Source organism: Amphiura filiformis, chromosome 16 (genome assembly GCF_039555335.1).
Source record: "Amphiura filiformis chromosome 16, Afil_fr2py, whole genome shotgun sequence".
Classification (NCBI taxonomy): domain Eukaryota; kingdom Metazoa; phylum Echinodermata; class Ophiuroidea; order Amphilepidida; family Amphiuridae; genus Amphiura; species Amphiura filiformis.
Window position 1 is genome coordinate 9,478,628 of NC_092643.1, and position 27,064 is coordinate 9,505,691.

General features: G+C 35.5%; 1 protein-coding gene across 6 annotated transcripts in view; it reads right to left on the reverse strand.

Moving 5' to 3' along the window:
• The window catches only part of LOC140135517 (G protein-coupled receptor kinase 3-like), a 108,254-nt gene that overhangs the window by 66,666 nt on the left and 14,524 nt on the right, over positions 1-27,064 (reverse strand). For all 6 annotated transcript variants that reach the window (XM_072157044.1, XM_072157041.1, XM_072157045.1 and 3 more), the window contains exons 4-5: positions 19,090-19,191; positions 18,067-18,141 (exon numbers count right to left, since the gene is read on the reverse strand). In XM_072157044.1, the coding sequence (XP_072013145.1) occupies positions 18,067-18,141; positions 19,090-19,191 (177 nt within the window). The remainder of the gene's footprint in view (positions 1-18,066; positions 18,142-19,089; positions 19,192-27,064) is intronic.

Here is a 27,064-nt window from a genome sequence, read left to right on the forward strand (position 1 = left end):
CAATATTTTTAGTTTGTCAATATAACGGTATTACACGCAAATCGATAGAGAAAAAATTAATTGTGCACATTTCAAATCACATTATTAAGTATTATTGAGTATCGATTCGCGTGTAACACCTTTATTTTGACAAACTAAAAAACTATTGTCACGCCTTCCTATGTAATAGCATGGTAATATTTGTATTGCGCGGACTTGGATGTCGACCTTTTCCCATGATACATCACGATTACATCGCAAACCGCTGGCGGCGCCCTTATTGCGAATAGCGAGAATTACCCTGCCTTTTGCACATTTCTATAGGCAGGCATGAGAATGATCATCCATGAAAAAACTTGAAAGTTTGAATAAGCCTGAAAAGATGTGTGAAATGAGGCTAAAAAGGCCAAAAACAGGCTGAAATTAAAAGAAACTGCAGAAATTTGGACCACAAAAAAGCAGGAAATCCTGCAAAAGCAGGAAAATTCTCATGAATGGGCAGCATAAAAAAAATACTGTTTTATTATAAGATATTTCAAACAGACAACATATAAAAAAATTGTTTGACATTGTTCAAGCATAAGAAATTAATCACATGGAAATAACCACTTTCACATCGTCTTAATGAAATTAACATACATTTTTTGACACTCCATATAATGTAGGTTACATTCTCGTCATGTAATAAATAATGGTGCGATATTGCATTTTCTTCCCATCTGCTTATAAATTTATGTTACTACTATCTATCTGCGTGGTAAATTTATGTTACTCATTCTCTATGCTTCAATAAAGATTACATGCGCAAAGGGCAGATACTTGCATAACATGAAAACCATTCTGTAAAAAGAGCAACTTCATTTTTTCAAATTAAACTGAAATGATTTTAAGGATGCAGAATATTTTCAAACAAAATGAATGTATTTAATTTAATTAACAAGTCAAAAAATCTTTTAATAATAACATTTCAAAGTATCACATGACTTGTATACTCAGCAAATGGTTGCATTTTATTATCCCCTTCTAAAATGTATTGAAACAAACGGTTCCACAATAACTATACATTCAAAGAAACATGGACCTATAATGCAAAAATGAAATCAATTATTGTTGTAACCATTAATTTGTTCACAACCAAATTTCATCATATTTTCCCAATTAGAGATGACTTAGACTACCCCGTAGTCCACTTGCCCATCCCGCACACTCCGGATATCGTATCTCAGCCTACCACTCCGACTTAATTAATCTGTCCCCCATTGCTAGATTTTCACATCTGTTCTTTTCAGCCACCCTACTCCCTCTGTTTGTTAGCTTCCCAAGTGGACTACTGACTTTGGATTGCGATCAGAGATGCATAACACGGCTGTCTATGAGCTTCTATGGATGAGATTGTCGGAAATCTGGCCTACTAAAATTGGCCATGATGTAATGCATCTTTAAATGGATCTGGCTTGTGATTGGTCGGCCCGATCTCGTTATGGTTTAAATCCTCCGGGTACCATTAATAACTACATGGTACACAAGTATGTGGCCTACCCGCCTTTGTGTTGTGTAATTGCATGAACGCGTCAATAAGTGCATGAACGCGTTTTGTATTTGCTTATGCAGTTAAATTTGATTGATAAACAAGTATGATTGACAGTGTGAGTGTTAGGGACTTTCCCATTCAAAATCCCATTTAAAATTGAAAGTCCATAGTCTATTTTTAACATGGAATTTCGCGATTAATAAACTGGCAGATTCTAAAATCAGAATTGTTCAGTACTAAAGTGCCAATACAATTATGACATCATGATATGTTGCATTCAATAATATAAGCCTATGTACACTTTACTTTTACTATCACTAATATAATTATATAAACTTTTTCATAACAATTTAATACTAGTATTTTGATGTAATTAATATCAGTATAATTTCGAGTTCAACTGAATGCTTTCATCATAATTAACATCAAAAATAGACTATGGCATAGTCTAGAGATGACTGAAAACCCTCTTCAACCTGGGGCCACTTACATTTCCTCTAGGACACCTTTCAACAACAATTCACAAGGTATAATTGTCATTTGAAGGCAAATGAGCCCCAAATGTGATGTTTTTTGTTTGTTTTTTGTTTTTTGTTTTTTTTAATTGTTACCCATTTCACAATAAACTGATAGTGCTGATATACAAGAATTAACTACTTAAAATGAATGCAAAAAGGCCTCAAAATTTAAAATTGTCAATTAACTATATGTGCAAAAATGTTGCCCATGCAGTTACGTCTACAGTAGATGTACAATGGAACAGGAGGTATGTATAATAGAGTGTTTGTAATATAAAGCAGCTAAACCAAATAGATCAACAGGAGATGAGCATTTAGCAACTGTAGCAATAGATCCGGGTTCTCAATATACCTGCATGCCAGATCCAACCTTCCAATCAATTGTTTTTGGCCCATAAACAGCTCTGAAATGTACAGTAAGAATAGCAAAACAAGGTGTATTTGGCCCTCAAACACAAATCTTTGAAATGAGTTTGGCCCTCTGTGGCATGTGAGCATATAATTGAGAGCCCCTGCAATAGATGTTCATGGTCAATGGGTGTCAGAATTCCTAGATTTCTCATATTTTAACTCCACCTTTTTTGTCTTATATCCATGAAAAAAGCCTGAAAAAATGCATGAAATTGGGCTAAAAAGGCTAAAAATTAAAAGAAATTGCGGAAAATTGGACAACAAAAAAGCCTGAATTCAGGCTTAAACCTGAATATTTTCATGCCTGGTCTTAGAGGATATCAAAGTACAGCCAAGGAGATATATGGATATTTCTATAACAGACAAGCTCTGCAGTTCAACATGTACTTGATCGTATCTCAAAATCAATGTTAACGACATAAACGACTTAGTTTGCTTCATTGCACCAAATATATTCACATATATGATCATGCTAAATGAGACGTTGTCACTAATATTGATTGAGGTAATAATAGCATTTAATTTCCTTTGTATTTTATTGTTCTAAGCAACACTAAAAGGAAAATATCTCTGGAATCGCAAGTCCAATTGAGATTGTGGGATAGGCTTTTACGACGGGAATTCATAACAATTAGTGGGTTTTTAAGCGGGTTAGCCGTCGGACAAGTTTAGAACTGTCAAGCTTTCGTCAGGAGTAGCTCTGACTTCTTAAGGACAAAGTACCTAAGAATGAGACATGTAGACCGCCCCTTGTCTACTGATGACTCTGAAAGAGCTGTTTGCTGAAGACTGCCCCTTGTCAACAGAAACTACCAAAACTTACAAAATCAGCAGATAGGCGAGATCTGCTAGTTTCTGTTGACAAGGGGCAGTCTTCAGCAAACGGCTCTTTTCAGAGTCATCAGTAGACAAGGGGCGGTCTATATGTCTCATTCTTAGGTACTTTGTCCTGAAGAAGTCAGAGCTACTCCTGACGTAAAGCTTGACAGTTCTAAACTTGTCCGACGGCGAACCCGCTTAAAACCCACTAATTGTCCAATTGAGATGGCGTTTTCATCAATTAGAGCTCTGACAATGGCACATATAATGAATTTTGATTTTGCTCGACATTTGACAAATGCCTCATTTTGCTTTATTGCATCACATTATGTTCAAATCAATAAATAAGGCCAAAAAAGTTTTAAAAATAGTGTCTGCGTTTTCCACTCACTTCTTTTGATAGATGGGTCAGTCAGTCAATCAAATGTTTTTTATTTCTTTTCCAAAAGTGACCAGCATGCCAACATACATGTATATAACTCACTATAAGGACCAATTGCAGGATGTGACGTTTCAATTCTAGTTAACAACACTTTTGTTGTACAAATTAATACCTTTTTCAAATGCACATTTCAAATACATCGAATTGTACTGCAAATTGGAAGCAATGTATTGTAATGCTGCAGTCTCGTTATATTGGTAGGGCCTATACAATGTATATCCGATGGTGACAAAAATAAATTTTATAGATTTATAATAACTTTAGCAAAATGTTACATTTTTTCACAATGTCCTCCAAAATCAACCTCTAAACAAAGTATATAAGTAATAACAAATAAACAGTACACAGACAAAAATGTAATTTTAATGTCGTTCGGCTGCGATCACATAGAAGTATACGGTATACGGTATTCGCTATACGAAATACGCTCATTCGATCAGGCTGAGTTCACATAGGAATATGCTATGTGAACTCAGCCTGATCAATGAGCGATTTCGTTATTTCACAATGCCAGGGTGATGTGTAATAATTAAAAAAAGGCAAAAAAAAAAAAATTGTTGTGTTGCCCTCAAGTGGAAAAATGGGAAATTTGGGTAGGACGGTCGGATTATTTTTTTTTCTTTCTTTTTTTTTTTTTTTTCAAACCTTCATTTTTTTAAAATCCCCTCAAATATTAAATAATGCTTGTTCAATTAGGGGACATTTGTCAATTTTGACTTCTGAATACCTGTTCTAGACAACAATTAAAGACTAGTCTTACAATAAAATATTAATTTTAAGTGAAAAACATTGAGTTTTTGAACAAATCTGTAAAAATCATCATTCAAAAAAAAAAAAAAAATTGCGACCCTGATTTTTCAGGATTTAGGGTAGGGCGGTTGAGGGCAACACAACAATTTTTTTTTGTTGGCCTAATTATAGTGTGCTATAATAGTGTCATACAAGAAGCCTGCTACAAACAGAAGATGTAGGTGCAGCAACATGCAATGTGAGATACATTGACGCTACCTACAGCAGATAGCGACATAAAATTAACACAACAGCAAACTGTTCAGTACAATATATTTTCACAGCATAAAATGTTCTTAATTTGAATAGATAAGAATCACCATTTTTGTGCATGCATGCAATTTCAGCAAAATTGAAACATCTTTTTAAAGGCCTATAAAATAGGAAAAAGAAATAATTTATTTGCGAGCATAATTTAATGGATGCATGTCATTCACAATTTTTTCATGCGCACAAATATTTCATGCTTTTAGTATCCTTGTTGTAGTCAATATCAACCAACTGACTGGCCTATTCCAGTTGAAATCCATACACCCTATGGAAGACATGACCTTAATCTCCCGCACAAGGGGGTGTAGACTTCAAATGGAGTCACCCCCATTCAGGTAATCCCATTTGAAATTCACACTCCCTGTGTGAAAGGTCAATGTCATGTCTACCATAGGGGTGTATGAATTTCACCTGGAACAGCCCATACTGCTCTGCAGCTGTCAGGTCTATGTGAGCTAGCCCAATAAAAACATAACTCACCATATTGAAATTATCATTTTGCAATCAGCCCTTAATTTGCACTAGATTTATATACTACATCAACACACAACACAGCTTTTTTACACAATCTAGGCAATACAATGATGCGCATTTGATGATAGATGCAAGTTAAAACCTTTGAACCTTTGAAATTAAGGCTTATTCACACATTTTGCGTGTGGTAGACTGATATTTATAAAATGTCCTAATTTGGATTCATGACTTGGTGCACGTCCATTTAAAGGAATACCGTAAAACCCCGTCTACAAGCATATAGAGTGCTTCTGATGAAAACTACATTAATCCAGGCACCATTATGGAGTTCGAACAAATAAATTACAGATCCAAGCATATGCAAACATGTATTATTTTTAAGACCAATCTATTGTATTGATATATTTACGCTTGCTTCGAATTAATTTAGCTTTCATAAAAAACACTATATATGCTTGTAGACGGGGTTGGTATGGTATGTTGCACTAGATATTCCCAAAGTTTCAGTGGTATAAAAATCTCAATCTTTTTTAAGTGGGGGATAAGTGGACGAAATGCCCCTTAACATTTAAAAAAATACCAAATGGAAGTTGCAACAACATGTTTTATACAAAAACATTTGTGCCCCCCCCCCTATTTTTCCAAATTTCTCATTGTCAAATTTCATGCTTACTCTTTTTTTTTCATTTAAAATGTTTTCTTTCATGTTCCCTCCATTTTCCCCAATTAAAATGATTGTGTTCCCTCTTTGTCACATTTTTTGTTTCATCGTCTACACTAAATTGCCCCATTTCTCCCCCTGACATAAATATTGAATCATTCCTAATTCATGGAGAACAATGTGTGGGAATTTATTACGGAAATTACCATTTTTTAAATATATTTTTAAATAAAGCCAAGTTGCAACACACACTTTTTTATAAAATTGTAAATCAGTGCTCAGTCAATTTGCACACAAATATGGAGCCCCTTCAAATGAATTGAAAATTAAACTTGCTACAAGCTCAATTTCACCAGGGAAGTGCCCCAGTGGCACTTCCCAGACTGCGACCATCCCTGCTATCAAATTGTCATCAAATTTTGCATATAAGAAAACAGAATAATCCAGGTACAAAATAGCTAGGTTTTCATCCCTTTGCTTTGACCTTGAATAACTGCAGATAATGTTATCTTCTTGCGCAAGGAACGGGCAAGAAAAGAATTTCATCATATTCTATACATCTAAGGGTCAGTGCAAGAGGGCCTTATAGCTGCTCTATTGACATTCAATAATTTCTGCATTCCATAATCATGATAATTGTAAATTTCTGGGAAATACTACACCTGGCAGCTATTGAAGATAGGGCCTTACACTACATGTAGCCCCTTAGCATCAAGGGGAAGTGAAAGTATTGAGCAGTGTTACACCCTTTAATGCGGCACTGACAGAATTGACAGAATTTGCTTGATTTAGCAAGATTTCAACAAAAGTGGACACTTTAAATGATAAATTTAGTAAAATACACTTTTTTTTTCCAGTTTGAGTGGTGGGCTCTAGCAACAAAATGAACCTTCAGTGGTGTGCTCCAGATCCAAAAGTGAGTGGTGGGCACCACCGCCGCCCACCGTAGCTACAACCCTGAGCAATGATATCTAGAAACATCACCAGTTATAACCACATACATGTATTTATAAAGTGATTATATTCCCCAGTTATTTTCTTGCCGTATTCACTCTATTGTCTGTAAGCTACAAAATAATTGTGAGAATCTCTTTATATTCACGCAAATCAGTTCAGGAGAATCTCAGGGACGATGGATTCTCACCAAATTTTTGAGCCTGGTCGTTAATAACCAGCAAGGTAAAAAGTGAAATGTGTGACAATATAAAGCAATTGCTGCACACATCATCCGTCAATCAGTTGATTGCAAGCAATGCAGTACCCGCAGTACTCCGGTCATCTAATGTATGTCCAATACATATCATCTATGATAATGTCCAGTACTATAGATTAACCTGCTTGGATAATTGGATGTAATTTGGAATTTGGACGTAATTCTATTTTGGCATAATGCATAAAAAGACATGTATGCATTTGATTTTAGGTATAAGAATTAGAGAATAAAGGCATTGGTTTTAGCCGCTGTTGTGCATCTATCATCAAATATAATTTTGGTTTGTTTAATAATATTGGTTGATATAATACAAATTTTGTGACAAATTATAAATAAATGATATTGTGATATTTAACAGTCCTTAAAGGAAGTCTCCGGCAATCACAACATTATGCCTTATATGAAAGAAAAATAATTATCAAGCACGAATCACATAGTTTTAATTAAAACAAACTCATAGTGACCATAAAATCGAATAAAAACATCCGACTCTCAACACGCGATATTCAAAACTACCCGGCACCGAAATTGTCGAGTGCAATGACGTCCCCAATAATACAATGAAGGCTGACGACAATTGAGCACAAACAATTATTACGTCATTGCACTTAAACTATTTCAGTGCGGGAATTTTGAATATCGCGTGTTGAGAGCCGACTGTTTTTATGGTCAATATGAGTTTATTTTAAATAAAACCACATGATTCGTGCTTGATAATTATTTTTCTAACATATAAGGTATAATGTTATGATTGCCGGAGACCCCCTTTAAAGTAAACTTTATCAATCTAATGATATGTACAGTACATCAAGTGTATGTAGCTGGGAGGAAAAGCTGTCCATTAGATGAAAATTTTGACCTTTCGTATTGAAGATATAGACTAGATATGAACTTTTTCACAAAAAGACCTCAAATTTGTAGGTGCTTTGGGGAAAAATGTAGAGTTTTATATACTTTGGACTTAAACTTTAGGAATAATGATGTTGGAAAAGGTCCGTGTCCTTTTCACTTAAACGGATAAACACACACACACAAAAAGGAATTAAGTTGCATTGTGGCAAGTCAGGCAGACTCAAAATGTGCAGAAGAAATAGACTCATTGAACTTTGAAATTGTCTTGTCGAGTGTAGCTTCATCAAGAAATTGGCTGTAAATAAGAAAGAATTTGTGAGCAGTTTATCTTGGTCTATTTGATCTACCATGACAATGCACTTTGGTTTGAATTTCAATGAATGTATGTTGGAAGATACGGTTGCCATTGCCAATATAGAAATGTTCAATTATATGCAAAATTCATATTGAAATACTATATCAAGCATGCAAACATATTAGAATGCTTGTATGCCAATGGCAATATATGCTACAGATATTATGGAACAAATCTAATCACTTGGATATAAAATGTGAGGTTTGCACAATATATGAATATGGGACACTAAATATTCACTACAATTCATTTCCATCCATTTAGATAAACTTGATGGATGGACAGAAGATTATATGCATCATCCTCAGTGGTGGCACTACGGGGAGGGAATTTACCCCCCCCCCCCAATATTTTTCTTGCTCCACCACCACCCAAAATTACGTAAATTTCCACTTTTTACATCAATTTTGCGTAAAAATTGTCCTTATTTTGCTTTAAAGACATATATCGAGGGTTGAGAGCCAGAAAGCCATAAATCACAAAGGAATCCTATGTAAGTTACAGCTTTCTGGTTCTCAATCCTCCATATGTATGCTCACATCAAAAGATTGAGAAGCAACCCACCCAGAGATGCTAACACACATTGCTGTAATATCATCAAACATGGAATCTAATTTGAATGGCTCAATCAATAACAAGGCCATATACTGGGTTTCTGTGCATTCACATCAAAAGGCGAAGTATACTGGGTTTGCGTACATATTTTTTTGCGATTTCCGACAACGGGGACCGTTGTGCATTTTGGTATTTTCACGAATTTCATGCTTTTACAATGTTATATTGATGGCAGAAGTTTTGTGTGTTGTTAATTTTTGTGACAAAACCCCATATTCGCGAAATTAGAAGAAAAAAAACGTGCCAAAATCACCGCAAATAAATGCAGTAATGGGTGGGTGGGTGGCTAGCATCTAATGAAGGTGGCAAATCCCATCTTCCCAAGCGATGGCGAACATTGACAAATATCACACACAAGTATGCATACATAGAGAAGCAAGCAGGCAACATGCATGTATAACTGATGAAATGATAAGATTGGCTTATGCCCACGTCTCAGCTCCCAAGATGGGTTCATCGTGTACTGCATTCTGACATGTTCAAGGGCTTCCCAGCCAGCGCTCAATATATGCATGCATGCGCCAAGACTAGCAATAAACCTACCCAGTGTGATAAACCCAATCTGATTATGCAACTGGGGAAAATTCTGGGTATGCTATACAATTAAATAAATGTTATTGCAGGGTATATAGGAATATATAGGATCCCATTTAGCAATCTGGGTATCGTAGTCTTGCAATCAAATTATAATAATGTTATTTTATGGCTAATAAAATGAACTGCTTCCAGCTAAATGCTTATCAAAAATATGGCACATAATTTTCTCATAAATTTTGTACAGTAAATTTAACATTTTGACTTATCGTAGCATTTTTGAAAAAATGTCAAACCATTATTTTCCAAATTCACAGAATACTGGTCCTTTCTATTCGTATAATATATTTTATAATTTTTGCAGCAAATTGGGCTTCAACATCAGGGTTACAAAATGAATTAGTCTTATGCGTCCATCAACTTCAATACCGAGAAGGGGAGAGCAATTTTAATTTGTACAAAAGACCTGTTTCAGAATCTTGACCTAAATTGTGACGTGTCATGTCAAAAGGAGACACTTTTGGGCAGGATCGTAAATGGAGATATAGCCAAAAATCTGCCCGGGGTGATTTTTTCACAATTTGGGATTGTTGCGAATTTGTAATGTTATTAATGTTAAAAATATTGTCTGATAATTTCAAACCGGAATATAACCGGCATCTTGTATTTTTTGAGACATTTGTCAAGGTAATTCCTACTCTCATCATTGTCAATAATATTTTTAAAGGCTGATATCTCAATTTCCAATTTTATAATACCATAACTTACGAACTCAATATCTTCGCTTAGGAATGTCCGATTTCATTTGGGAAAACGGCGTTGTGGAGCAAAATATCTCTATATTTAAGATATGTAAAAACCTCAGAATTGATTACCTGCCCAAAAGTGTCTCCTTTTGACATGACACGTCACAATTATAGTTTGTGTATGTACCATTTTACACATTTTCTTTTCAATTGTAAAAGCAAACATTTAACAGTAACACTTTTCAAATGCTTTTGCGGTTAAGCTTACATTTTAGCATATCTTGGTTTGGTATCAGGAAGTACCACAGAATTAGTATACATAATACATAATATGTAGATTTTGAATATGTTATAGAATTATCAAAGCATTAATTACCGTACATTTGAATTCAAATTCAATGCAAATAATGTAAAGAAATACATGAAACCAAGAGTATCACAAAACACAGTAATGGGTTGTGCAGAAATCATGAACCATATAGTAGGAATACATTTCTAAATAGTGTACTAAAATTGCTCTCCCCTTCTCGGTATTCCAAAAATTGCTTGCGTCTGTCTCAATGTGCCATAAAATCTTTTCCTCTCCCTCCTCAAGCACATGCCACATTTCTGGAAACCCAATCTTATGTTATATGTTATACACTAAGCCAAAAAAGAAACTTATAATTTTTCACAAGGTCATATCTTAAAACCATCTCCATAAAAATTAACAAAAAATGGACACAGGATTGCCTCAATACTCTACTCTAAACACATGTCACTAACTATGCCATTGTCCAACTGACACAACGGCAAAATGCACTGACATGCAACACCTTCCTGGACCACATTCACAGCGCAACAGATTTCTTTGGCTGGGTTCCAATTATTCGCCTGTACATGAACAAAATTACACACAGGATTACTTCAATACTCTACTCTAAACACATGTCAGTAACCAAGCAGTTGTCCAACTGACACAACAGTAAAATGCACTGACATGGAACAGCTTCCGGGATCACATTCACAGGCGAATAATTGGAACCCAGCCAATTAAAGAAATCTGTTGCGCTGTGAATGTGTCCAGGAAGGTGTTGTATGTCAGTGCATTTTGCTGTTGTGTCAGTTGGACAACTGCATAGTTAGTGACATGTATTTAGAGTAGAGTATTGAGGCAAACCTGTGTGTAATTTTGGTTAATTTTGATAGACAGGATTTTAAGATATGACCTTGTGAAAAATTATAAGTTTCTTTTTTGGCTTAGTGTATATGATATAATGAGAATAGTTGAGTGAGCAAGCAATTTTGCCAATTTTTAGAGATTAATATTGAAAAGGTACTGTAAATGTGCCAAAAATTGCCCTGCCCTCTTTTTTGATCTATTCAAAATTACTTTCTCCCTTTTGACTTCCAAAAATGCTTTCCCCCACCCATTTTTCCCTTCCCTGTGGTCGCATAATAATGGCAAAGCTGCTTATAATGTGAATTCATGCCAATGAAAAACTTGTGAAACCAAATAGTATCGCCCGACACATCAAGTAACCTAAATGTACGTAAATTCAATGTCAATGCAAATTATTACAAAAATTATTACATCAAAGTCAAGAAAACTGGGTTAAACAAACATCATTTCAGAATGTTAAAGTTGAACATTCTTTAAGAAATTATTGAAGCAAAACACAACTGCCACAATACAGTGTTGCCAGCCAGTGTTGCAAAGTTGTTTTAACCTCCTTTATTTAGCAGATTTATTTCCTCGATCAAAATTAACTTCAGTATCGTAAACGTTTCCAAATATTCCAATTGGTTTACTATCCAGCAGATGTTGTATCAACAATCTTTACATGCAAATTTTAATTTTGTAAATTAATTCAATTTTTCACATAAATTATTTCCTTGTGAAAAAAGCAGCTGGCTTTACTGGTATACAAAATGTGTACATCCATATCAAAATGATGCACTTGTCAGCTGCTACATGTGTCTCATTTCACATAATAGCTAGCAATAAATACCAGAGTCATCTTATAAAAGTGGAGGTCACTTCAAATAATCCCCAAAGTCACATGGTTAAGGAGTGTTCTCTGTATTCCTAAAACATGTGACTTGGGAATCATTTGAAGTGATCTCCACTTGAGATGAGTCTGGTAATTATTCCTAGCTGTTATGTGAAATGAGACACATGTAGCAGCAGATAAGTGCATCGTTTTGATATGCATGCACACAAATGTACATTCTCTGACATTTTTTAATTATGCCACTAAAAGATAAGACATCGATTGAGAGTAAGAGATGTAGAGCAGTTGGAGCTTGCTGCATTTTGTTAGATACAGGCTTTTTCTGTATTCTGCTCGTCAAAACCAAATTGATTTTTAGTCACAATTTAATATTTCGTCCATCTCATCAGAAGACTTCATCAGAAATTATCAGCTGATCCACTCTCCCAGGAGTCTAGCTGGACTTCTTTCAAGTCCACAATGTTTACGAATTACTTTTGAAGACTGAAAAGAAGTCTAGCCTCTGGAACCAGAAACCAGTCTCCAGGGAAAGTGGATCAGCTAATAATTCCTGATGCAGTATTCCGATGAGCTGGTCGTAAATTATATTAAATTGCGAATAACATCCAATTTTGGTTTTGACAGGTAAAATTAACAAATATAGTTGATCAGCAAACCTGCTGAATGTTTAAAGGAGCACTTAGTGATCCTGCACCTCATACCCCCAACTGACTCCAACAAAGTTGAGATGTTTATACCATCAAAACGTATGTGCTGTTTGTATGCATAACCTTTATTGCAGACTCAGTCGTTTGACAAAGATATTGACCAGTTTGTATTCTGGTCTCACAAATTCCCGGGAGGGTTACTCCCATTGTGGCCTGTACACCATCCGCGATAATAAAAACGCTTAAAATGGTAGTTAGTCAAAAACATGAAAAATTGGAAAATAGGGTAGCAAAAATTACAATTGCTAATACGCGGAAATGAAATTTAGGGTTTAAAATTTGATGCAAGGAATAAAATCCCTGTTTAGGGTGTGACAAGAGGCGTGTGTTACCTGTTTAGGGTATCGTTTTAACCAAGGGTTAAATCCTTGTTTAGGGTGCTTTTCAAAAGTTGATCATCGTGGATGGTGTACAGGCCACGATGGGAGTGACCCCCCTGGGAGCAAATTCAATGTCCGACTCAACTGAAATTTAGGAATAACCTATTGAAACAAAATAGCTTTTGAGGATAATAGTGTCTTTTTGTTTGACAAAATCCTAATGCCTAAATTCAACTGCAAAACCTTCCCATGCAAATGTGTATTTATCATAATCCCTGGTTCACAATGTATATTGTTAGCTCTGCAATGTAACATCATTCACTAAGCGATGTAGTATTACTAAAAACTTAAATTAGAAATGTTTGCATATTATGTCAAAATAATCAGATACATGCTAACCCATCGATGATCAAGAAAACAAAAACTATGATTCAAACTCTAGTCTTTTTGTACCTTGGTAAATCAATGAATATGAGAAACATACATCCACACAAGAACAAATGTCATCCATCTTGTTTAGGAAGATGAGCAAAATTTTGAAAAGCTTTCATTGTACCAGAAACCGTGAAGTATCCATGGATATATGGATCTCCAAAGCAATGTTGCATAAATCTCAAGCAACGTTCAACTGTCTCAACACTACACTTAGCATTGTTCTTATCAGTTGTTATCAGTTGCTGTCAGTATCTTAAAAATAGTGCACCGCAGCGCCACTGTAAAACATCAGAAAACGATTCTGAATATCTCCAAATTAAGAATCTTTTACATATATTTTGAATACTTCAACGTAACTGTTTTTCTTTCTTTTTTCCAGGTTTCAACCTTTAATATTGACAAGTAATTTACATGTATGGTCTTTAACTTTTTTATTCAATTTTGGGAAGAACAAAAATTACAATTAACAAGAAAATAGGTCCCACAGTTCACACAGAGCACTTAAAAAAAAAGCGTTTACTCAAAACATTCTGTATGAAGAAAAAATATTATTGTATGCAAAATTGATTGCATTCAAAGTGAGCACATACTATGCTTAATCAGTATGCCATGCGTATAACCCTAACGAGTTCCGGTAAAACACAAAAGCTTTTTTCATGTGCATGCCTTACACTTTTATTGAAGCTATAATATGCTACTTTCTTTGATTAACAATCAACAGAGGAGCCAGCCGTCAAACCATTTGAAATTCATCCCTGCTTCGACAAAATGAGCATGCAGAATTCCCACCCACAAATAAAATATAATAAACCACAATGGAATACATGTAAAAACACCTTCGTCACATTGTCAGCCTGTCAACCCATGTAATTATCTTAATATCGTAATTAAATTGTAACCTAACCCACAATATGTTGTCACACTCCCTATCACTATGGACCACAATGGCCTCATCCCAATGGCATAGTCCAATAACCTTAATTAAACAATCACAGTGCAAAATTTGACCTCAAGTTGCAGAGGATGAGTTTTTGCACCCAAAGTTTCAAAGGTCATTTAATGAATGTACAAATGTATTGGGGTTAAAGAACTGTGCACTACTAGATGAGAATGTTTTGGATCCTAGTGTATCACCCATCCCACATACATGAGAGGAAAATGATGTGCTACTGATTACGGTGCATTGTTGTTGACATTATAACAGTCAGTCGCAGAAGCAGATAGCCACCCCCATGCTTAACGCATCTGTTAAGGGTGAAAACCCTTCTAGATAACAGGATTCATGATGATATGTACCCACTCAATTAATAGATTCATAGCCCCACATCATTAACCCTCTCCATGTGGCACCGCGCGGGTGTTGAATGCAGACGACAAATTAAGTTCCATATTTTCTTTTAAAAATTCATAAATTTCAGAATTGAATATATCCATGACCATATTTGGAAACAGCATGAAACATGCAGTGCAAACAAGCCTAGTATTGGTTCAGTGATTCTTGATATAGCTCTTGAAATTTTAAGAAAACGTTTCAAAACTTGCAACTATGTTCGAAGCATATTGTCATCAGCATGCAGAGCATTAACTTTTACCCACCCATCTGGGTACCGGATATATTGAGTAGTGAAAAAGAGCACCATCACTATGAACCACACAATGGCCTCATCCCAATGGTATAGTTCAATAACCTCAATTAAACAATCATAGTGCAAAATTTGACCTCAAGTTGCAGAGTATGAGTTTTTGTACCCAAATTGTCAAATGACATTCAATGAATGTACAAATGCATTGGGGTTAAAGAACTGTGCCCTGGTAGATGGGCATGTTGTGGATCCTAGTGTATCCCAGGGCTTCAAGCCACCCACCCATTTCCTCCGCCCACATTATAACCACATTATCATTAAACCTTCTCATTATCAAGAGGCTCTTGCCAAGTAGTCATTAGCATAAAATGGGATAGGTTGCGCTGTGCACTTTAGCTGACACTACACTGCCCTATTTTTGACAACATTTACTATCTCCAGTAGATAGAGAAAAACAAATATTAAGGAAGGGTTCCACAGTTCTCACAGTTCTCATATCACATTCTTGTTTTTTCATGTCACTAGGTATACATGTCTTCAATGTTAGTCAGCATAGTTCATGACCAGGACTGGGTTTTCATGCTCACCGGAAGCCATTGTAAATTTTTAAATTATAAAGTTCATGTGTATAACTGCTTTCTTGTAAAATTTGAAGGAAAACAAGATTTGGCCTAACCTAACCTAACAATATGGTTTCCAAATATTTATAAATTGATTTAAAAAATATTAATCACATTCATTTTCATGTCCTTGATTCAAGAATTATGAATATGTCAGTGTAAATTCCCCGGGGTAAATTCACTTTGCAAATTCAAAATGAAATTAATTTGAATTGTGTTGTTGTGTACATGCCATTCAAAATGTTCAATTATGAATGTTTCTTTTAATAGCACATATGTTTGCATAATAATGTTCTAACAAAAACCAAAATTATTTGCCTGAATGGGTAATCAAACTGGTGATTTTTTTCTATTCCAGTATGTATTGGTAGCACCTTCCTGTTTCAAATTACGGAATTACTGAATGACACAGTAATTGGATTTTTATGTAATACTCTGTCGTTAGTGCAAAAAGTGGTAATTTTTGCATGTGAAATTTTTCAACTTTTGCTGATTTTGAAAAAGCTTGCCTGTTTTTAAAGTCACAAATGTAAATTTTAATAGCACATATGTTTGCATAATAATGTTCAACAAAAACCGAAATTATTTGCCTGAATGGGTAATCAAACTGATGGTGATTTTTTTCTATTCCAGTATGTATTGGTAGCACCTTCCTGTTTCAAATTACAGAATTTTACTGAATGACACAGTAATTGGATTTTTATGTAATACTCTGTCGTTAGTGCAAAAAGTGGTAATTTTTGCATGTGAAATTTTTCAACTTTTGCTGATTTTGAGATTTTGTATTTAGACCTACCGTATTCGTTCCATTAACCGTCCATGCCCTTATAAGCGCCCACCCACCCGTATAAGTGCCCACCCAGTGACTTTACAACAAGACAACTGATATTTAGTTTATTATTTGCCCATGCAAATCTGAATCACGGACTGAAACATATAACACACTGATGATAATGGATGAATATTCTGTTGACAATTTGTTGACAATGTAAAAAATAAGCGCCAACCCAAAATGACTTTTTTAAGCGAACTGGGTGGTTAATGGAACGTATACAGTATATATAAAAAAAAACTATAATACACAAAACCACATAGTACGATAATGTTCTTACGGCATGATTTTATAGTGTTTCACTCCATATATGAAAGACCATCACTGTGGTTTTACATCAATGTGCTTTTATTTTTGCAGTACGCTGCATTAAGCACAAAAATTATAATGTTCCATAAAAAATACCACTTTTACAATATTGCATACCAGGATTATACATATGTACAGTGAAAATTAATTTGGCACTTTTTGCGCTATGCACAGCTACAGCGAAAATAAAATTCACTGTGCATAAATTGTGTGATATTTGCATGGACCGCGCAATGTATATTTCGATGTACGAACACTCAAAATTCGAATTTTCATACATTGTAAAAGAACAAGCAAAGTACATGCAGTTCCAAATCGGCAAAGCATTAAAAATTACAAAAGGAAATTATTCACTGGATGCAGGTGTAAGGTGTTGCAAAAAGGATCAATGGCTATGCTGATATTAATTATTAATATCGCTCATACATCAATCTAGACAGTTTGTTGGGCAGATTACCATTTATCATTTTTCCCACCATCCTCTCCAAGAAGTTTTTACTATCACAGTGTTGTGCCGCAGTGTGCATGCGCCAGTCTGTGCATCCATTTGAAATTCACACTCCCTATGTGGGAGATTAAGGTCATATCTTTCATAGGGGGTGTATTGATTTCAACTGGAATAGCGGTAGCCAAATCCTGACTGGGTATGTGATGCAGGTGTCAACTTTGGATCATAAAATACACCTTAGGATTCCAATATTGAACTTGAAAGAATTTTAGACAAAAATTTGTGGCCCACAATGCTCTGATGACACGCTACCCACTATGATGGTGCAAATTTTGTTTTTTGAAACCTTGTCAATGTCATGCACATCTAAGTCAAAGTGGTTCTACATGTAGATATATTCAATTTGTGAATCACAATCTCTTTTTGAACATTTCTGTATGTACACAGGGTTGACTCTTCTGCACATGAACAACAGCTTTACCCGACTTCTGAATCCATGAGATGCTGCACATACACTATGTACACTGAACCTGCAGTGTACAGGGGTGAAATAGCCCATGCCTTAGACCACTCGGCCATCTCACCTTTTTAAAGATCTCACCCTCTTACCTCAAAAAGATCTGCCGGTGTTTCTCTTCTAGTCAGCATATGTGTAACCCTTTCCACTGCATCATCAGAAAAGCACTGGAGAAAAGAATATGCAATGCAAAGTAAACAATCAAAACATGATGGACAATTAGGAGTCTTTGAATCAAAGACATTTTGACAAATAATAAACAGCAGGGACTGTCTTTTCAGGAGAGTGAGAGTAATCGCTCTCTACTGCTCTCTTTAAATCTGAAATAGGAGAGTGATTTTTAGCTCCCCTTAGTTGACCATCTCTCCTTATATTCTATTTATTGTAAATGCTCTAAACCTCTCTCCTTGAAGGCACCAGAAGAGCTATTTAATGCTCTCCTGCAGATTCCAAAAGACAGTCTCTGAAACAGATGGTGCATAATGTTTTTAAGCTTAGTGATTTATAGTGCGCTATGCACAGGCGCAATGCCTAGACGTTATTCCACAAGCTTGGACACTTTACTGGTTGCCACTGACCACACAACAGCTCCATATCATTCCGTAAACCATTTTCGATAACACAGGGACTTGCAGCTAGACTGTCCATAATCAACCTTCGCAACCAGGATCAGCTCCCTAATTTGCATACGGTTACAACAAGACAATTAGCAGTAAGTTAGCTTGTACAGGGGAATTTCAAACTCAATTTTACATGAGAGCATTGTAGCTTGTGGGTACAAGCCAGTAGTAATTAATACTTTTTCTAATGAAAAAATTGGAGACAAAAAGTTTTGGTCTGAATAGCCACAACCCCCCCCTTCCCCGCCCTTTGTGGAACAATTCACAATTGAAAGGTGAAAGGATACAAAAAAAATTAAAAATAACCCTTCAGCAAAATGCTTTTAAAGAAAACCCTGCCTATTAAGAGGTAGCCTAATAGAGCAGCCATTCGCTTACTGCTCACTTCTGGTTGGGTGTAGTGGGCATGAATTGTTCTATGTATACAGCGCACAGGGACTTTGTCTGTTGGGGCGCTATCTGTACTTATTTACTCTATGATTTTGACAAACTTACATGTGAACTTGCAAGTAACTCTCTCATTACAAAGTCGTCAAAGATAGGTCTTGCTTTCTTCAATCGCTCCTCATCAGAATCCAATTTTTCATATTCTTTGATCTGAAAAGAGAAAATATTTCAAATGGATGAAATTGATGTTGGCAGACACATGCTGAAAGGTAATAAGCCTCACAACTGAAAATCATGCCTTAACATGATGCAGTTGTGAAAATTGTACTAAATCGCACATGACTTGCTCATAGAGGTACTTTTAGTCACTATATCGACCCATATGTTGAACTAGACAGAAAATTGGTGACAGAAAATTGAAATTGAAGAAATGCATTGTGGGGAGTGTAAGATATCTTCTCAGAGCCTTAAGCTTCCTCACAATAGTCGTCACAGATCATTTGGATCAATCTATATTATGTACCCATGGACAGCCCAACTGTACTACATGTAATACATAAGCGGGTTGTTTAAAAGTGCTTTTGGCTGTCGCTTTATAAATCTAGTGTCGAGATGTACAGTGTAATTGATCCTAAGAGATTAGACCAGGTAGTTCTCAACTTGGTGATTTCCCACTCGGGCCAATCCCATTTGATCCAATCACACTTGGTCCAGATCCAGTTAGTCCCAACTTATTTAGTCCATGTCCCACTTAAATTCCCACTGAGTCCATGTCCCACTTCTTCTTCCTCCTCCGATGTACGTGCTGTACCTCAATTTTGATTATTGTCGCACAGGCTTTACGTGCACAGTTTTACTATACACAGCCGTTTTCGCCAAATGTTTGTCAAACAATTTCCGAGCATAAACGTTTGTCAAACATTTTCGTAAACGCCCGTAAACGTTTGACAAACGTTTTGATCGCTAAATGTTTGTCAAACGTTTGGCGAAAGCGGCTATGTACATGTAGATGGAATTGATTGCAAATATCAGAACCAGGGATGGTTCCCCTTCTGTTCTCTTTTAGAATAGCTCTGACACTTAACTTGCACATGGTTCAGTCACGGCGCTACGGGAAGGGGCAATATTTTTCTTGCCCCCCCACACACTTTTGAGGCAAAACCCCCAAAATCACGTAAATTTCCACTTTTTATGGAATTTTGCACAAAATTTGCCAATTTTGCCCCTCAGCATGCCCCCCCCACCACCTCCTGTCAATTTTCACCTTAAGTATCTAGGAATATTTCCCCAAATGTCTTAAGGTATTTCTTTATTTCAGAAAGCAACATTGCATTCAACAATTTCCATCTAAATAGTAAATTTTCTCTCCAAATGCCACATTTTCCAGGCATGCCAGTACTACAATTTCGATAATGCAGGACTATATTTCGATCATATATATGGGGACTCTCACTGCATGTTCTCTATAATGTACATATTAAATGTAAAGGGACACAACCTCATTTTAGTGGGCATTGGAAGTGTGAAGGGTCAAGACTCAAGAATTGCATTACATGTAACTATGCCACTACAAAAGCTCTTAAACCAATGCCCAACACACACCCCTTTCCAACTACTTTCATGTTAACAGTCCACTTCCATCTTTCAAATTGGGAAGGCTTTAAAAAAATAAAAATTAGAAACAAACAAAAAATACTTCGCTGTAATACAGCAAACATAACTTTATTTGCATTATCAGACAGCAATTAAACACTCCAGAACCCATTGGGGAATCCGACAGCGCACTGGACACAATATCAGCGTTACTCCACACAAAATTTACATAAATTGACAGCTCTTTTGTTGAAAAATTAAATAAAAACATGCTGACAATATCATGATTTTCTAAATTAAACTTTAAAGAACAACATGTATCAACCTGTAAAATATTTGTATAAATTGCAATTGTTACAAATTCTTCTTGATAATCGGGTAAATTCAACGGCTAGTGTGTACAGCAACACACACATACACATGCAGATGAAGACGAGTAAGGAGCACACTAGACTTTCACACAGTTAAATTGTGCTGTTTTATTAACAGTAGCATTTTCAAGTATGTAGGAGAGACTAGCAGCCAGCATCATACCCTGGGTCACTACGAAATACCAAAGGTCATTTAGCATGGCTGATCAACTGACTCTTTTACTTGCTCAGCATACACATGCTGGCTGGCTGACTGGGAAAGCGCTGCTCCATGGCCATACAACAAATATCGTTTGTTGCTTGTAAAATGTATCAGGTGAAAAAGTAATAATTATTGTACCGTACACATAAGTGTAGAAAAGCTGGGTATTATTTTGTTTTTACTTTGCATTTTGATGATACAAACTAAGATTTTAACCCTAACCCAACTAGGACTCACTAAAGCTCACTATTAAAACCGCTCTGCGTGCACGGATTCCACGGGACTTGATGACGCAATCAGACAAAGTCATATATACCCATGGAATCGCTTGGCGGGCCAACGCCACCTGTGTAGCTACATGCTGGGGATCTTCTGCATGTGGCATGCGAGGGGTCCGAGGCTCGAATCCCGGGGGTGCCAAGTGACTTTCTTCTTCATCTTCTCTCCTTTTTCGGTCCTTCTTTCTCTTCCGATAGCACAAAAACCACGGGTAGGGTTAGGATTAAGCTATATGCATGTTTTCCCTATATGCCTTTTTAATGTTCTGAATCAATGGTATCACAGGAGGTTTTGACTATGTATTGGAAATCAAATTGAATGCTCACAAGAAATGTCTGTGTAAGAAAAAAGGGGGGTATTACGTTTTCAATGTTCTCAACTTCTCAAACAATGTTCGAACTTGCTTTCTACATCAATTTTAACAACTTGATCATCATTTCGGTCTTCCAGTTGATGAGTGCTTAATCAGCCAGCCAGTCAGTCAGTAAGGGCTGTGCAATAATTATGAGCCCTGGGGAGGGTAAAATTGGGGGGAAGATATTTTTACGAGCTGAAAGGAGGGGCAACCAATTTTTGGCAAGTCAAGAGGGGGGGCAAGCGATTTTTGGCACACATTTCCTGCTCGCAACATACATCTAGACCATTTAAGATTTGCAAATTTGGATCCCAAAAATTTGCCATGTTCAAAGGGGGGCAAAGATTTTTGGCGGCCGAGAGGGGGGGGGGGGCAAGCAATTTTTGGTGAGCCGATTTTTGGCAAGCCATTTGAACATTTTACCCCCCGGCTCATAATTATTGCACAGCCCCTAAGCTCAATTGGCATTAGACTCTAGTGCATTGGTGTTTGACGATGTGAGTTTGATCCCTGGCGCAGTTTCTGTTTATTCTTGTAAATATTTGAGCTAACTTGAAATTCCCCTGGGCAAGGAACTAACTGCTTGCTTGTCTTGTTTACCTGTAAGAGAACTTAGGGGGCTGATCCTGGCTGTGATGGTTTATTGTGGTGTGTATAGGGTGTGCACTATTTAGCTGCAAGTCCCTAAATGTTGCTATTATTTATGGTTTATGTGTCTTGGGCCACAGTGGTCAGTGAACCCAGGTCAGGGAATTCCTGTATGCTGATCGATGCTTTGCGTACTATAAATCACTGGGTTGTTTTTTTGTGGGTGTTTCTTTTTTGGTTTTTTGTTCCATACCAAACCAAAAAAGTACAAAATCCCCTAGTGAGACATGTTTCATGTCACAACAATATTGTACTTTATGTTAGCTCTGAAAAGACCGGGGGTTATTTGTTTGTTTGCTTTTTCAAAGCCTATAATTACACGCAGCATGTTTCCAGATCAATAGTGTAAATTCCATGTTTACAAATTTGTAACAAATACATTTATGTATTTGATGCAAAATAAAATTTTTATAAATATTATTAGATTATAGTTTATATTCGCTGTTTAGCAATTTATATTTTCCATGGCAATATTGATTTACACTGGGTAAGATTGTTGTTCAGTTTACAAATATTTTGTTTGCTTGTTATTAATCTTATCTATAATTTTCTTAAGTCACTTTATTAAATTTTGTTTACATATTTATTTTTAGATTCTATCTTGTTCTCTCTCAATTTCATTTAGTTCTATGTACGAACCCATTTTGGTCATATCCAATCTTTTTAACGCAATTATCTTCTACTTTCATTGGTTGAAAAAAGTATCACAACTTTTGCATCAAAATTTTGAATTATAGGTATTTATCAGTGAATTGTCAAACCATAACATAAAATTCTTCAAATTTTGCAATTGTTTGGAATAAGCATAGCATTAATGTGGGGGAGCGAGTTGGCACAGCCGTAGTTCCCTCGCCTTGCACCACTGAGGTCCCGGGTTCAATCAACGGCGAGGCCCAAGGACTCATGTGCACTTTGTTTATCCCGATTCCATGCTCGCTCTCGCATGTTTTCTCCGGAATCTCCGGTTTCCTCCTGTATTGCAAAAATTGGTGATTAGTTGTTTGGTTATCAAAACTTCCTTCACCCAATGGCATTTGGGGAGCTGCACAGATAATTGGTGGATGTTACTGCAGATCGGTGTGCGCCGTTCGGCAGCAACTGGCCTAGTTGATGCGATCTGATTGTGATGATTCACCATTGCAGCGAAATTACAGCGCTTTGAGTCCTCTAAGATCTGGAGAAAGGCGCTTTATAAATCCAAAATTTATTTATTATTTATTTATTCATTTATTTAATAAAGGGAAGCAATGCCAAACATCAAAGCAATCTGAGAAGGACAAAATCTGACATCAAAATAAAATGAAGATATGATTTACATTCGTTTGCGCGACCGGCTGAAGGAAGGGCGTTAAATTCAGAAACCATGGTTAAGGTACACAGGCTACATACAACACTGTATGCTGAAATTTATAGGGAATTAAAATGTTTATGATATAGTTTACATGCAGGTATGATATTTTACGATATTTGTTGATCAAATTGGCCTATACTGTACATAAATTGCTGATCGTCCCATGATATAGTTCCAAAGCAAAATATTTTGTACAGAAATCTCTGACAATCTCTTAATTTCCAGAAGCCTTGAAAATGGATAGCTATCTGAAACATCTTGAATTCTGAACTTGAGAAAACAAACCGATCAATATCATTCATCTTAGGACAGTATTTTCATGCAGGTCAGTTAAGAATGGAAATCCTGCATAGATAATTACTACTCAATCTGTTTCTTCGAAAATATAAATTTCTATTTAGTTGTATTATTATCATTTTCAGGGATTCAAGCTAGCCCTTGCAAAAATATAGGACTAATATACGTGTAGGAACATTTTTTATGAAAATATAGGATGGTGAAAGTCAAATACAGTTGGTAGGCCAAAAAAAATTTGTTGTGTTGCCCTCAACCGCCCGACCAGGGTCGGCATTTTTTTTTTTTTAATGATGATTTTTACAGATTTGTTCAAAAAATCAATGAAGCGATTTTTAAAAACTGAAGGTTAAAAAAAAAAAAAAAAAAAGAAATCCGACCGTCAACCCAAATTTCCCATTTTCCCACTTGAGGGCAACACAACAATTTTTTTTGGCCTAATGGTATCAGAGACAGTAAAGGAGTATTTGGTGATTCTAGTATTTTGTAACAATGTAGGAATGGAAAATATACAAAGGGTTCAAAAATATGGGAAAAATAGTAAATATAGGGCCACTTGAAGGCTCCCTACATTTTGCTATGTATCACAAGATGAAAAAATGCAGCTCTATAAGTGCACCATGTCAAGAAATTGCTGAGCTGAAAAACAAAAATGGTATCTAGTCATTCTACGTGTAGTGTGCAATTTAGTTAATCACCATACATATACCTGTAATCTTATTTTAGTGTCTTTTACGAGCCTCTGAGTGCCTTAGTATACAGAGTGTGTGAGCGCATCTAGAGCATGTCATGCAATTCTTGGATTACATGTCAGTATTGAGCTATCTACAGTAGACAGCAATATTACCATTGGCTACACTATGTGTGCTTCTTACATAATGCTGTATTACATATGTACAGGTGTGATCTAGTGTTATTTCAATGCATTGGAATAGGAATTGAATTGAATTTGATTTTGGCCATTTTTCATTTCAATTCAGTGAATTGAATTGAAATGTTTTAATTTTTTTCGTTTCAATTCAATGCATTGAATGAATCGAAATGTGTTTTTTGTTCATTTCAATTCAATTCATTACATGTAGATATGTACCCAGATTTTCAAAGATCATTCAATGAATGTGCAAATGTAGCGGGTTAAAGAACTGCACACTGATGGATGAGCTTGTTGTGGATCCTAGTGTTACTAGTATGCCTTTTTCCTTGTGATACATTTCAAATTTTCAGACACTAATTACTGAAACAAATGCATTTTTTCTTGACGGTGACCTTTAACCAAATAATGATAACCCTGTTATTAATTACTCTGTTATCAATACTAACCTATAATTAATAACAATTAATTTCCATTTTCATTAATTTAAATTCCTCAAAAGCATCATTATATTTCTTTGACGTAATCAAGTAACTGTGCGTAAGAAATTTGTTTTCGAATTTAGCTACAATTATAAAGTTACGTCATTGCCAATTCAGAAATGCTTTTTAAATTTTTAATAATATTGCAATGTCAAAATCATTACTGCAATATTTATAACCACAAAATGAACAGCAAATCAAGATTTTTTTTCCTGATTGAGGAAATGGAAAAATATTAATATTATTTGTCCTTGACCAGAATTTCAACTCCGGTACATTAGGATTTCATATTGGAAAGCTTGATTGATACACATTTTAAGATGACATATGTTGATTTGTTCAAAACATTTTATTTTTAATTTTAAGGGGTGGGGTATGAACGTTTGGACAGTATTTATTGTGGGACATTAGAGCACATCAGACATATCGAATTGCATTCTGAATACTGAAGAATGTCATTCTGATATCAAATAATTTTGATTTTTGAAATTCGCAATTTAATACACATTTTATGGCAAATCATTAAAATTGATATTTTTGATATTTAACAGTACTTGAAGTAAACTTTATAAATCTGATGATTTATACTTAAAGTGTATGTAGGTGGGATGAAAAGTCGATCAATTGAAAATTTTGACCTTTCATTATTGAAGATATGGATTTTTTTCCCAAAACACCAAAACAAATTAGGTCTTTTTGGGAAAAAAAATCCATATCTTCAATATGAAAGGTCAAAATTTTCAATTGACCGTCGGCTTTTCCTCCTCCCTGCTACATACACTTTAAGAATATATCATTAGATTTATATAATTTACTTCGAGGACTGTTATATATCAAAATTTGAAAAATATCAAATTTCTATAATTTGTCATAAAATTTGTATTATATTGTGATTTTCAAAAAATGAAAATTATTTGATATCAGAAAGACATGCTTCGTATTCAGAACGCAATTCGATAGGTCCGAGGTGCTCTCATGTCCCACAAAAAATACTGTCGAAACGCAATAAACGCTCATTTTAGATCCCTTAATTTCTTACATGGATGGTATTTATTTGTTGCTGATACAGTTTACGTATTGAGGATATATTTTGTCATAGACAGTAGAGTGAATGTTTTTATTAAATTTGGTCATAAAAAAAATAGGTCTAGGCTGGGCTATTTGTTTGTTTGTACATGTATGTTTATTTTTTCTCTCATCAGAATTCACAAATCTGAAAATCAGATAATTCAGATTATTGACATTTGAAGATATTTGAGATGCTTATTATTTGGATCCCACTTTATGACCATTACACACTCAGGGCATAGAAACTTGCATCAATCATGTCAGTGTTGACTTTCACAATCACTTAATTTTCATAAAATTTCACTGAGTAAATCACATTCTTCCTTTAAATACACTGAGGTGTAATTTTGTAGTATTTACCACCGTAATATCATATCCCATGGGTGCTGCCCTACATGATTAAAGAGAAACAAACCAGTGAACCTCCGAGTCCGAGGGAAGGGAGTGATACTTCCGATATTTTGCAGCAATTTTAAGCTTTTTTCACTGACAATTTGCCTCCATGCCTTTTTTGAAAAATTACATGACAGGGATATTTATTACAGACAATATATGGTATTACCTAGCCT